General features: G+C 36.8%; 1 protein-coding gene across 1 annotated transcript in view; it reads right to left on the reverse strand.

Moving 5' to 3' along the window:
- Nucleotides 1–332: 332 nt before the first annotated feature.
- Nucleotides 333–13,855, reverse strand: part of LOC115217513 — a 117,896-nt gene continuing 104,373 nt past the window's right edge. The window contains exons 3-5 of the mRNA XM_029787236.2: nucleotides 8,603–10,069; nucleotides 2,954–3,265; nucleotides 333–920 (exon numbers count right to left, since the gene is read on the reverse strand). Coding sequence (XP_029643096.1) covers nucleotides 705–920; nucleotides 2,954–3,265; nucleotides 8,603–10,069 — 1,995 coding nt within the window. The 3' untranslated portion in view covers nucleotides 333–704. The remainder of the gene's footprint in view (nucleotides 921–2,953; nucleotides 3,266–8,602; nucleotides 10,070–13,855) is intronic.

Raw genomic sequence — 13,855 nt, forward strand, 5'->3', positions numbered from 1 at the left:
TATACCACATATATATATATATATATTATACACATACATATATATATATATACACATACATATATATATATACACACATATATATTATATATATATACACATACATATATTATACACATACATATATATATACATATATATATATATATATGTATATATATATATACACACACACACATATATATATATACATATACACACACATATATATATATATAACCAAAATATGCATATACTCATATTTTGAGCTCTACTTTTCTTGTTTGCACCAACATACGTATATATAAATATATATATATGAGTATGTATGTTATATATATATGTATGCTATCAAGGTACCAATATCACATAATCAAAATCTTTCAATTCATCAATATTATATTGCATGATTATAAACTAACAGCTAATTTATCAATATAACCCACCCTATATATATATATATATATATATATATATATATATATATATATATTATATACATACACACACACATATACTTAGAATAAATCCATTCGGAATATATTCAAAGAATCTATTGGCTTATTGCTTCCGTTATTGGAATTCTCTATAAACTCTGCGTTCCTAAACCTAAACCTTTTAAATGCTAACCCCAATTAATTTAGTATGTTTTAAAGTGATGTTGTGGCCATGATTGCTTCAAAGGCAGACATGGGACAGAGACACGCTAAATAGTGTTTGACCATTCATCTGTCGCAGTAACAGAATTTCTTCAGTGCTAATTCATTGATGCAACTCGACTGGTTTCCATAGCTGCTGACTCGACTGATCTCGTTCATTAAGGTAAACGTATCTTCCTGTTCATTGAATCGGGCTGTCACCTCAAACAGGCCTTCACCTGGGCTGGTTTTCACCATCAGTTGGTAGTCGACAATTGCACTCACTCGGTTACCATAGTAGACCTGAAAAGCGACAGAGGAAACAAAAAAAAAAAAAACAATAAATAAATAAAAAAACATATCAGGTTAATAAGACAGGTATGGGATGGTTGTGTGGTTAAGAATCTTTCTTCCAAACAAAATGATGTTGGGTTCAATACCTATTTCTTTACTACCCACAAGGGGCTAAACACAGAGGGGACAAACAAGGACAGACAAACGGATTAAATCGATTATATTGACCCCAGTGTGTAACTGGTACTTATTTAATCGAACCCAGAAGGATGGTAAATACCTATTTCTTTACTACCCACAAGGGGCTAAACACAGAGGGGACAAACAAGAACAGACAAACAGATTAAGTCGATTATATCGATCCCAATGCATAACTGGTACTTATTTAATCGACCCCGAAAGGATGAAAGGCAAAGTCGACCTCGGTGGAATTTGAACTCAGAACGTAACGGCAGACGAAATACCTATTTCTTTACTACCTACAAGGGGCTAAACACAGAGGGGACAAACAAGGACAGACAAATGGATTAAGTCGATTATATTGACACCAATGCGTAACTGGTACTTATTTAATCGATCCCGAAAGGATGAAAGGCAAAGTCGACCTTGGTGGAATTTGAACTCAGAATGTAGTGGCAGACGAAATACCTATTTCTTTACTACCAACAAGGGGCTAAACACAGAGGGGACAAACAAGGACAGAAAAACGGATTAAGTCAATTATATCGACCCCAATGCGTAACTGGTACTTATTTAATCGATCCCGAAAGGATGATAGGCAAAGTAGACCTCGGTGGAATTTGAACTCAGAACGTAGCGGCAGGCACTTTGTGGCACTTTGGGCAAGTGCCTTCTACTATAACTCTGGACTGACAAAAGTCTTCCACATTCTTATGAAATCCCCAACTTTCTACCTCTCCCGAGATCCACCGTCTGTATTTCCTCTTATACTCACCTTCTTGTACCTTTAGAGTATGTTCCGAAAACCTTGCCACCACCATCTTTATCTTGTGTCCAGCTACTCCCATCCACCCTTATATAATTCAGGGTAGCCACGTATCTTCTCTATAGTCTAGCTTACCAGCACCTGGGGTAAAGCAACCACCCCAATTTGGAATACACTTTGACTCAGTCAAGTGGGCTTGTCTTGCATGAGACACACACACACAAAAAAGCACTCAATACAAACTGGGAAGTGGATGGTTTCAGGAAGGGTATCCACCCAAAGAAATCATGCAGTCTATCAAATTAAATCATCCAACCGATGAAAGCATGGAAAAAGAAATGACAATGACGTGTTGTGATATTTATTCCATTTCCAAATGAAAAGGGAAATAACAGCTGCTGCTGGCTGCTACTACTACTACTGCTGCTGCTGCTGCTGTTGTTGTTGTTAAGTAACAAGATGGGTAAGGATGATTAGGTGATGGTCTAGGGCTTAGGGGCGGGAGACCCCAGACCTTGGGAAAAAAACAAAAAAACTTTGGTCGTCTTGTTGTAGTCGAGGGCTCTTCGTTGACGCCCGTCACCACTGCGAGGTGGCCCTCGAAGTCGCTGGAAATGGAAATCTCCAGGTCCAAATTCTTGAATGGCCGCTACAACTACTACTACTACTACTACTACTTGTATGAATATATATATTTGGCATTAGGAAGAACGTCCAGCCATGGAAACAATATCAAATCAGGCTGAAGTCTGGTGGGGCACCACAGCTTGCCAGCTCTGGTCAAACCATCCAACCCATGCCAGCATGGACAACAGACATTAAATGATGATGATGATGATGATGATAATGTGTATGTAGCAGTGGAGGTGTGAAGTGCATGTCCTTGCGTGTGTACGCACATACACACATACACAGACATACACATGCTCTCATAAATTTATATACTAGCATTGCCTCCCATACAGGAAAATTTCACCCAAAAAAAAAAAAAAAAAACAAGGAAAAAATAAACCAACCTTAATACCCCCTCCCCTGCCATCAACTCCCATTACCAAAAACATGTAAATATCTCGAGCTAACATGAAAATCCACATACTTTCTGATTAAGCACGTCATTCAAACTCTTCTGGAATCGCAAGATTTTATCAGTCGGCAGTTGTTTGTTAGCATCAGAAATGGCTTGGACTTGTAACAAGGCACACCTGTCCCTGAAAGGTAGCGTTAACCTGTTAATCTTGTCCACGAGGCTCTGTGCTATATTTTGGACCACTTTGTCAGTCACATTGACGGACACCTGTTGAAGGCACGTGCACCAGTGGGGTGCGATGCTTGCATCTGTACAAGAACGGGATTTAGGCACTTCTCGGAATATGCTGATGCCTCTCTGTTTCACTGAAGCCTTTCGTACCTGGAAAAATGTAATAAGGATACAAATAATAAAATGAGAAAAAAAAAGCAATTTTGAATTTTTAAAAACCAAAGACAAGTTTAACCCTTTTGTTACTGTATTTCTGTTGAGATACTCTGTTTTTCTTTCAATTACTTTAAATATAACAAAAAATTTAGTAAAATAACTTAATTATCATTAAACTAGTGTTAGGAACATAAATTGTGACTAAGGTTTGGTGGAAGATTTTAATTCAGAACTTTTGGAAACAAGACATTTGTACTACAGAGCCAGAAATGATTTCAGCTGGGTTGGTATCAAAAAGGTTAAGAATTATTTCTCTATTATATATTTTAACCCTTTTGTTACCACATTTCTGTTGAAATGCTCTGTGTTTCTTTCAATTACTTTAAATATAACAAAGAATTTAGTAAAATAACTTAGTTATCATTCAGCTGGTGTTAGAATCATAAATTGTGACTAAGGTTTGGTGGAAGATTTTAATTCAAAATTTATGAAAACAAGACATTTGTACTCAGAGCCAGAGCCGGTTTCAGCCAGGTTGGTAACAAAAGGGTTAAAGATGTGAGTGAGTGACCTAGTGAATAAGAGCATTATTACTCTTGATTAAGAAATTAAGGTTGATAGTTCAAATCCTGTCAAAGACTGTGTATACATACATACATATATCTCTTATTATAAAAGGCAGATTTTATCTGCCTCCCTTTGGGAGTTATACAAATCTACAATATAGGATTTCTTCAATTACAATTTACCTAGCAATTTTAGAGTACAATGCATCGCGTCATGCCAGGTCCAGTTTTAAAATTTAAACTCCAATTAAGCAAAATTTACAGAAAACTCACATTCTGGTGTGGTGTGTCAAATGCTTTTCTTAGTCTGGTTTACACCACACCAAACGCACGCACACACAGTGGGCAACGAATAAAATGAAAGTAAATAGCGACAGAGTGATTTGAGGAAGACTAAAGTGAAAGTATTCTGTCTATGCCGCTGATAGATACATGAGTAAAATGTATGGGAAGCTAAGAGCTAAGAGTGAGTGAAAATGTTCTTGGAAGAGAGTAATTAGTAATAAAGTAAACATACACTCATACATACATACATACATACATACATACATACATAAATACATACATACATACATACATACATACACACACACACACACACATACACACACCATACATACACACACACATACATCACACATACATACATACATACATATACATACATACATACATATACATACATACATACACACACACACATACACACACACACAGTATTGAAGCTTGAGAACAATCAGATACATTTGCAACACATCTGTTGAAAATATTATTGTCACACACATACATATACATATATACATACAGACAGACAGACAGATAGACACACCACACACACACACACACACACACCACACACACACACACACACATGATCCAGCATGGCCACAACCTCAAGGCTGAAACATATAAAAGAATAACAGAATATAAATGTGTGCAAAGTACAAGAAATATTAATGCAGTAATGGGGATTGGACAATAAGCGTAAGGCAGTGTCAATGGTGGGTCCAGAAATCCCGAGCCATAAACTACAGCCTAGAAGACGAGCCTCATCCTGAAAGATCTGTAGAACTCGACAAGGACATCCTGAAACCCCTGGTGGAACAAAATATCATCGTAACTGTTGAGGAACTAGCAGAGAAGCTTGGATTTGGTCATTCAACCATTCATTGAGACCTGTGTGCTATCGGAAAAGTCAGCAAATTGGGTCAATGGGTTCCTCACGAACTTTCCGAGTCTAATTGCATGCAGAGAGTGAATGTATGCTTTTCTTTGCTGTCATATCTCACCACACTACTGCGCTATGTATATCTATATATATAAAACTGTAGTTGTATGAGTGTCTGTCCCCTTCGATTTAGATTCCTAACTACTCCCACATTTTGCGGTACAGTTTAACCAATTCGGGTAGCTTATAGTCGTGATTCATATAAAGCCCGTCTGAATATTAGCGCGCGTCTACGATGAGTCTACGATTTAAAAAATAATTTAACATCATTTTTTATTCCATTTTAATGCATAATTTTTCGTGTGTCGATGGCGGCGGAGTTGGCGTCCACGCTCACACCTGCACCTGTGGGGAAGGGAGCGTAAGGAAATCAACGTCGTAATGCGTTGTCAAGGAGACCAGTGTTCTTTTAGAACAACAACGACTTCATGGCTTGAAGACACCAAAACAGAAATGGCTAAGAAAGCGTCTACATGAGTCTACGATTTAAAAAAAATTTACCATCGTTTTTTTTCCATTTTAATGCATTTTTTCGCTATTATATAAGGGAAGTAACTCTCTAAAAATGTCTACGATGAGTCCAACGATTTAAAAAAAAATTTACCATCATATTTTTCCATTTTAATTAATGCATTTGCTATTTTTTGGCTATAACTCTCTAAAAATGCTTATATAGTTATTTCCCTTACAAACCCAGCAACGCCGGGCGATACTGCTAGTATATACATATTTATATATATCTGAGAATAAAAAAAAAAATTATGAAGATTGGAGATGAAGCTTAAAAGAATGGCAGAATAAATGAAAATTCAGAAATCTTCATTTCCAAAGATTAGGTTACTATCTTCTGTCTTTTACTTGTTTCAGTCATTGGATCATGGTCATGCTGGGGCATTGCTTTGGGGGGTTTCATCAAACAATCAGACACCAGAATTTATTTTTAAGCTTGGTACTTGTTCCCAAAAATCTCTTTTACCAAACCGATATGTTGCAGAGGTGTAAACAAAGCAACACCAGATGTCAAGCAGTGGTGCGAACAAACAACACAAACACAACAAACACACACACATAATAGGCTTCTTTCAGTTTCCATCAACTAAACCTGCTCACAAGGCTTTGATTAGCCTGGGGCTATAATTGAAGGCATCAGCACCAAATGTCATGCAGGGGGACTGAGTCCAAGATTGTATGTATGTATGTATGTATGTATGTTTGTATGTATGTATGTATATGTATGCATTTGTGTATATATATATATATACACACACACACACATAGTGTGTGTGTGAGTATGTATGCATGTATGTATGTATGTATGTATGTATATATGTATGTATGCATGTATGTATGTATTTATGTATGCAAACTTCTTATCATGTGGTTGAGAAGCAATTTTCTTATCCCACAATGAAATCTATATCTAGAAATTATATTCTTAATTGAATATAGGACCTAAAATGTGTGGTTTTATTGTCGTTGTTTTACTTCATGTTGGCCTTGACTGAGCAGGTCAATGATGAAAAGCCTTCTGTCCATGACCAACCTGTTCTATTATATTTGAGGTGGGAGGATGCATTTTTGGAATAGGGCAACAATAATACTACATTATTCAACATAGGCATAGGAGTGGCTGTGTGGTAAGTAGCTTGCTTACGAACCACCTAGTTCCGGGTTCAGTCCCACTGCATGGCACCTTGGGCAAGTGTCTTCTACTATAGCCTCGGGCCGACCAAAGCCTTGTGAGTGGATTTGGTAGACGGAAACTGAAAATGAAGCCTGTCGTATATATGTATATATATATATATATAATATATATATATATAATATATTATATATATATATACACATACATACATTTATATATGTATGTGTGTGTATATGTTTGTGTGTCTGTGTTTGCCCCCAATATCGCTTGACAACCGATGCTGGTGTGCTTACGTCCCCATAACTTAGCGGTTCGGCAAAAAAGAGACCGATGGAATAAGTACTAGGCTTCCAAAGAATAAGTCCTGGGGTCAATTTGCTCGACTAAAGGCGGTGTTCCAGCATGGCCACAGCCACATGACTGAAACAAGTGTAAGAGTAAAAGCACATAGTATTAGATGTGATCTCTTTTAAGAAAGTAGGGTAAGATTGAAGGGAAACATGACTGCTATTTCTGGCAGGTCATTGAGCAACCATGCAGGGGTTGCCCTTTTGGCTCACACCTATTCAGAAGGAATTTCATAGGCCATAAATTTTCAGCCTATTTGTAGCCTTTTGAAGTGTTGTACCGTTAACATTGTGCTAAATTTGGCTATTTAACGTCACGAGTCTGAGAATCACAAATTTTATTTCAAACAAAATATTTGAAGCCATTGTGCTCGGTTAAATTTCCTTTGTGCAGTGATTGTGCAGCGGGAACGTGCACATGTGCACAGATGCACAACTAAAAGGAAACATTCTCTTTGTTCAGCTGATGTAGCGAATCCTTACGCCCAACCAAAGCAAATTTCGATTCATAGAATATGATGCCACAGCAAAATGACAATAAAGGAATTCTTGGCTCTTCTAAATCACTGGGTTTTAACATTCACGAAAAAATGAAAACGGTAAAATATCTAGTCTGAATGCTTTACTATTTCTGTTAATTCCCATGCATCACTGACTCGAAAGTATTCATTTAGAAGAATAGGATGAAGAAAAAATATCGAAATTTGGTAAATATTAACTTAAAATCCTTTAAGAAAAATTGAATAATTACAAAGAGGTGTTAGACAAGATTTTAGACTGAGGTAAATTTCTTGAATTTGGATTTGTATATATACAGTGGATTTGTATATACACAGTTTATGAACAGTTCCCATCATGAACAATTCTTGTAACATAAAATGCTTCACACATTCATACACAGATATGTACATTCTTCTACACATGCACGCACACACACATCTTTTACACATTCACTCAAAAGCTCACACACACACACACACACACACACACAAATGGTTATGGAAATGATATCAATGTGGCTGTGCATAGGCATAGGAATGGCTGTGTGGTAAGTAGTTTGCTTACCAACCACATGGTTCCGGGTTCAGTCCCACTATGTGGCACTTTGGGCAAGTGTCTTCTACTATAGCCTCGGGTCAACCAAAGCCTTGTGAGTGGATTTAGTAGACAGAAACTGAAAGAAGCCCATCGTATATATATATATTATATATATATATATATATATATATATATATATGTATGTTGTATGTATGTATGTATGTATGTATGTATGTATGTATGTATGTATGTACGTATGTGTGTGTATGTGTTTGTGTATCTGTGTTTGTCCCCCCAACATCGCTTGACAACCAATGCTGGTGTGTTCACGTCCCCGTAACTTAACGGTTTGGCAAAAGAGACCGATAGAATAAGTACTAGGCTTACAAAGAATAAGTCCTGGGGTTGATTTTCTCAAATGACTGAAACAAGCAAAAGAGTAAAAAGAATAAAAGAGTATCTAAGTCAGGTGTGTTAATATTCAAGGTGATCTAACAAAGTTCTTACCTGGCCATCAAAATATAAAATATCTACAAGTGTTTCATATATATCAAAAGGCGTGGTCAGGCGATTTGCATTGGTTCTTAAAACTCTGTCCAGGTTAGGGTAACGCTTACGGAACCAGGGTGGAAATATCAGAAACATAAAAGGCAGTCGTTCTTCCAGTTTACCAAGATACGTCGTACGGAACTTGCCAAACCTCGATCCATGATCACTGTAGAAGAAGACAACTGTGTTGTTGAGATATCCTTCCTCAAACATCGTTTTGAAGAACTGGAAATAGGGTTCATCAGCATAGCCGACATCGTTAATATTCGCATGTGTGAGACCGGTTATAAATGCGAAACCAAAGTGGGGTTTATCACGATATGTCTTGGCAAAATCATAAACGTAGCGTAAAACAAAATCCGTCTCCAAGCGATCCAAAACACAGTGTTTATTGGTCCAGAGATTTTTACTTCGCTGTAAGGCCAGAAAAATTGGCCGATTGTAATGGTCACATGGAGGTTGGTGAAATCCGGCTTTTAAGTAATTGAATATGGAGATCGTTGGAGCATCTTCTGCATAGAGTGTCATGTAACCACTGTCAGAGAAATTCCTCCAGATAAAGGAGTAATTATCAAAAGGCTTATGAGAGAGTTTCTCAGTCCAAGGGAGTTCTTTGACATATCGACCAGTGGTCAATGGAACAACGTTCACAAATGTATTGTCAGCTACTTTATTGTAACCAGCCAATTCATAAGCGCCGAGCCTCTCTAATATATACTTACGAGTATTCTTCATTTGTCGAATGAAATTGAGTCTAGAGACGGAATCCACTCCAATCATTAAGACATTGAATTTTTCTTTAACGTTAGGATTTCTCTTTTGGTACTTACGAAAATATTTGGTTCTTCGTTTCACTAAGTTTTGGTCTCGGATGATAAAAGAGTGGAAATTGCTGTACATCAGCCCACCACTTTCACTGTAGCACATGACTCGGACAAACTCATGCTTACTCCTTGTATCACTGCTAAACCATATTCCAGTTTGTACATATTCAAACTTAAAGTCCGATTTATCTTTTGGTCGGACAATCGCTTGATACTTGCATTTCTTGAAATCCCTTAGGTTGTAATGCTGTATAGCCGTTCTGTTAATTCTAATGAAATTATCCTCCTGGTAGGTCAAAACTGGTTTGTCTGGACACCGCAAGACTCCATTCAGCTTTATGTAAGAACTAACTGAAGGCTCAAAAGGGTCAAGGTTGGGAATTCGACAGTTATCTGTTTCCACCAAAAATCCAGTGTACTCTGAATGTTCTAGTCCCATGTGGCTTGCTTCGTTGATATTCCTACTTGATGAAAATATCACATGGCTTGGTTGCATGCGAACAGTGAAGCTGAGTAATATCACCAGAGATATCGAGAGGAGACCCAAAAACAGGTTTTGGTAATTTATTCGTGCTGATATCATCCCATCTCGCTGGAAGAACTAGAAAGATAAAAAAAGAGGTGCGGGTAAAGAAAATCGGCTAAAAACAGTAAAACACAGATAAACCAATTATAAATAACGACAAAAAACACAAGTACATACATATATGTATGTGTATTAATATATATATGTGTGTGTGTATAGATATATGTAGATATGTATATATGCTTGTATGTGTGTACTTATAAATATATATATGAGTGTATGTATATATGTATATATGCATGTATCTATCTATATATGCACCCATGTGTATGTATATGTGTGTGTGTATATATCTACATGTATGTGTGTACATATACATATATTTCTCTCTCTCTCTCTCTCTATATATATATATATAATATATATATATATATATATATATAATATATATATATATATAATATAATATATATATGTATATGTATATATATATATATTATATGTATATGTATGTAGATAGACATGAATCTAAAATATACTCAAGTCTAATTTTATCTCATCAGACAAAAATAAACGGTTAAAATATAAATAATAAGAAAATAATAATAAAGTGTTAGAAATAAATAAAAATAAAAACAAAAAAACAAAAAGACAAAAAAAAAAAAACAAGAAATGCAAAATGATCTTAATCTTGTGAGAATATGGGAATAAGTTTCTGCCTGAGGTAGATGCTAAAACATTCAGAGATAACAGGAAATCTAAGACATATCAGATTGGGAAGGAAGAAAGAAGAAAAAAAGAAACAACAACCTCCTCCCTTCCTAAAGGAAACTGCCACAGCAGAATAAATGTGAGGACAATCCTGCATTCTGATTGGTTCAGAAAATTGCTATATTGATTAAGGTACAGATATTAAGCAACAGATAAGCAAGTGACTACTAAGTATCTTAGAGCAAGAAGAAATGATTTAGACGAGGATTTGATGGCAGGAACAGCAAGGGAGTACAAAGGATGAACTCAAAAGTTATATCCAGTAACTTTTTTCAGAGATACCAAAGTCCATTAAATAGATTAGTACAACATCAATTGCTATGTATTTCCTCCCGGTTCCTGTTGTTACCATTATCATACGCTGGTGGTATAATGATAAATGCCCTTAAGGTGGCGAGCTGGCAGATACGTTAGTACGTCGGGCGAAAAGCTTATCGGTGTTTCGTCTGCCGCTACGTTCTGAGTTCAAATTCTGCCATGATCGACTTTGCCTTTCATCCTCAAATTTCTCCGAGGTCAACTTTCGGGGTCGATTAAATAAGTACCAGTTATGCACTGGGGTCGATATAATCGACTTAATTCATTTGTCTGTCCTTGTTTGTCCTCTCTGTGTTTAGCCCCTTGTGGGTAGTAAAGAAATAGGTTTTTTGTCTGCTGCTACGTTCTGAGTTCAAATTTCGCCGAGGTCAACTTTCGGGGTCGATTAAATAAGTACCAGTTATGCACTGGGGTCGATATGATCAACTTAATTCATTCGTCTGTCCTTGTTTGTCCTCTCTGTGTTTAGCCCCTTGTGGGTAGTAAAGAAATAGGTATAATGATAAATGCCCTGGGCAAACCACAGTAAATACAATTTTACAAGCTGTTTCTATGTTATGTATCAACCCAGCCTCTGTCTCTTTCTCATTTATATAACAACAACAACAACGATTTCAAATTTTGGCACAAGGCCGGCAATTTGTGGGGAGGGGGCAAATTGATAACATCAACCCCAGTATTCAACTGGTATTTATTTTATTGACCCTGAAAAGATGAAAGACAAAGTTGACCTCAGCAGAATTTGAACTCAAGGTAAAGACGGACGAAATGCTGTTAACAATTCTGCCAGTTTGTTGCCTTTTCACATTTGTTTCAAGGCCATCAATTTTAGGGAGAAGGGGTTAGCTGATCACATTGACCCCCAAAAGGATGGAAGGCAAAGCTGACCTTAGCAAAGCATGAACTCAGAACATAGACAGGTGAAACACTGTTCAGCATTTTGTCCATCATACTAATAATCCAGCCAGCTTGCTACCTTAATAATAATAAAAACACTTTCAAATTTTGGCACAAGGCCAGCAATTTCAAGGAAAAGTGTAAGTCGATTACATCGACCCTAGTGTGCGACTGGTACTTAATTTATCGACCCTGAAAGGATGACAGGCAAAGTCAACCTTGGCAGAATTTGAACTCAGAATGGAAAGAGCTGAAAGAAGCTATTTTAAATATTAGCACAAAGCTAATAGGTGCAGGAGTGGCTATGTGGTAAGTAGCTTGCTTACCAACCACATGGTTCCGGGTTCAGTCCCACTGTGTGGCACCTTGGTCAAGTGCCTTCTACTATAGCTTTGGGCCGACCAAAGCCTTGTGAGTGGATTTAGTAGACGGAAACTGAAAGAAGTCCATTGTATATATGTATATATTATATATATATGTATGTGTGTGTGTGTGTGTGTTGTGTGAGTGAGAGTGTGTATATGTTTGTCCCCCCAATATCATTTGACAACCGATGCTGGTGTGTTTACGTCCCCGTAACTTAGTGGTTTGGTAAAAATGACTGATAGAATAAGTACTAAGCTTCCAAAGAATAAGTCCTGGGGTTGATTTGCTCGACTAAAGGCAGTGCTCCAGCACAGCCACAGTCAAATGACTGAAACAAGTAAAAGAGTAAAGAGAGTAAAGGTAGTAATTTTAGTTGGAGGGCAGAGCCGGTGCTCAACTGGCACTTGTTTTAGTGACCCCTAAAAGACAAAAGGCAAAGTTGGCCATGGCGGAATTTGAACCCAGAACATAAAGCTTGGAGAAATGCTGCTAACAGTCCTGCTCACTTTACATACACCCCTCCCCCCACATTCACATATGATATGCTTCTTTCAGTTTCTGTCTACAAAATCCACTCACAAGGCTTTAGTCAATACAAGGCTGTGGTAAAAGACACTTGCCCAAGGTGCCACGCAATAGTATTAAACATGAAACCCATGAACACCAGCAAGAGCACAACCTGTTTTCTTATCTTACACTTTCTAACAAAATCATAAGATACCACAACATTCAAAGACTTCCAGTCTGTGTATTCAATGACAGCGCTACCAAAACAAGAAGGAAAGTTTCCAAAAATTGGTTCAGTCTTATTCACAAGGGATTAATAAATACAGATGGATTGGATTTTTCTTTCCCCAATGGAACAATCCAAACTGAAGTAATAAATGAGGTTTTCTCTTGCATTAACAACAACAACAACAACAACAATAATAATACTAATGAGAAAAATAAACAAGTGCTTTGAAAAACGAAAGGAAATTTATATTCTGCTAACTTCCTCGTATATCTAATTCTATATTAATTATGGTATTCAACGAGTAATTTCTTCAGCTGCATTTTTGGAATTAGCAGAAAAATTCCACAGAGGGCTATCAAGAACTCTTGATTTTTAAAATTATTTTCACATGAAATGTTTTATATTTTCTTAAAAAAAAATTTCTTTTTTCTTTTTAAATTAATTTTTGCTGCTTTGAATTTTGTATGTATAACTGGTGGTAGCAGTTTTAACACTTTTAAGACAAAAATTTACCTATGCTTTCAAACACACACACACATCCATAGGGATGCATATACATAAACACATGTAGGAACCCAGATATGCCATATATATGTGTGTGTGTGCATGTATATATAAATATATTAGGGCAACGGACTTACGGTCGTAGGATCGCGGTTTCGATTCCCAGACTGGGCGTTGTGAGTGTTTATTGAGCGAAAAACACCTAAAGCTCCAGCAGGGGGATGGGGTGGCGATCCCTGCTGTACACTTTCGCCACAATTTTCTCTCAC

The sequence above is a fragment of the Octopus sinensis genome, linkage group LG11 (assembly GCF_006345805.1).
Source record: "Octopus sinensis linkage group LG11, ASM634580v1, whole genome shotgun sequence".
Taxonomy (NCBI): domain Eukaryota; kingdom Metazoa; phylum Mollusca; class Cephalopoda; order Octopoda; family Octopodidae; genus Octopus; species Octopus sinensis.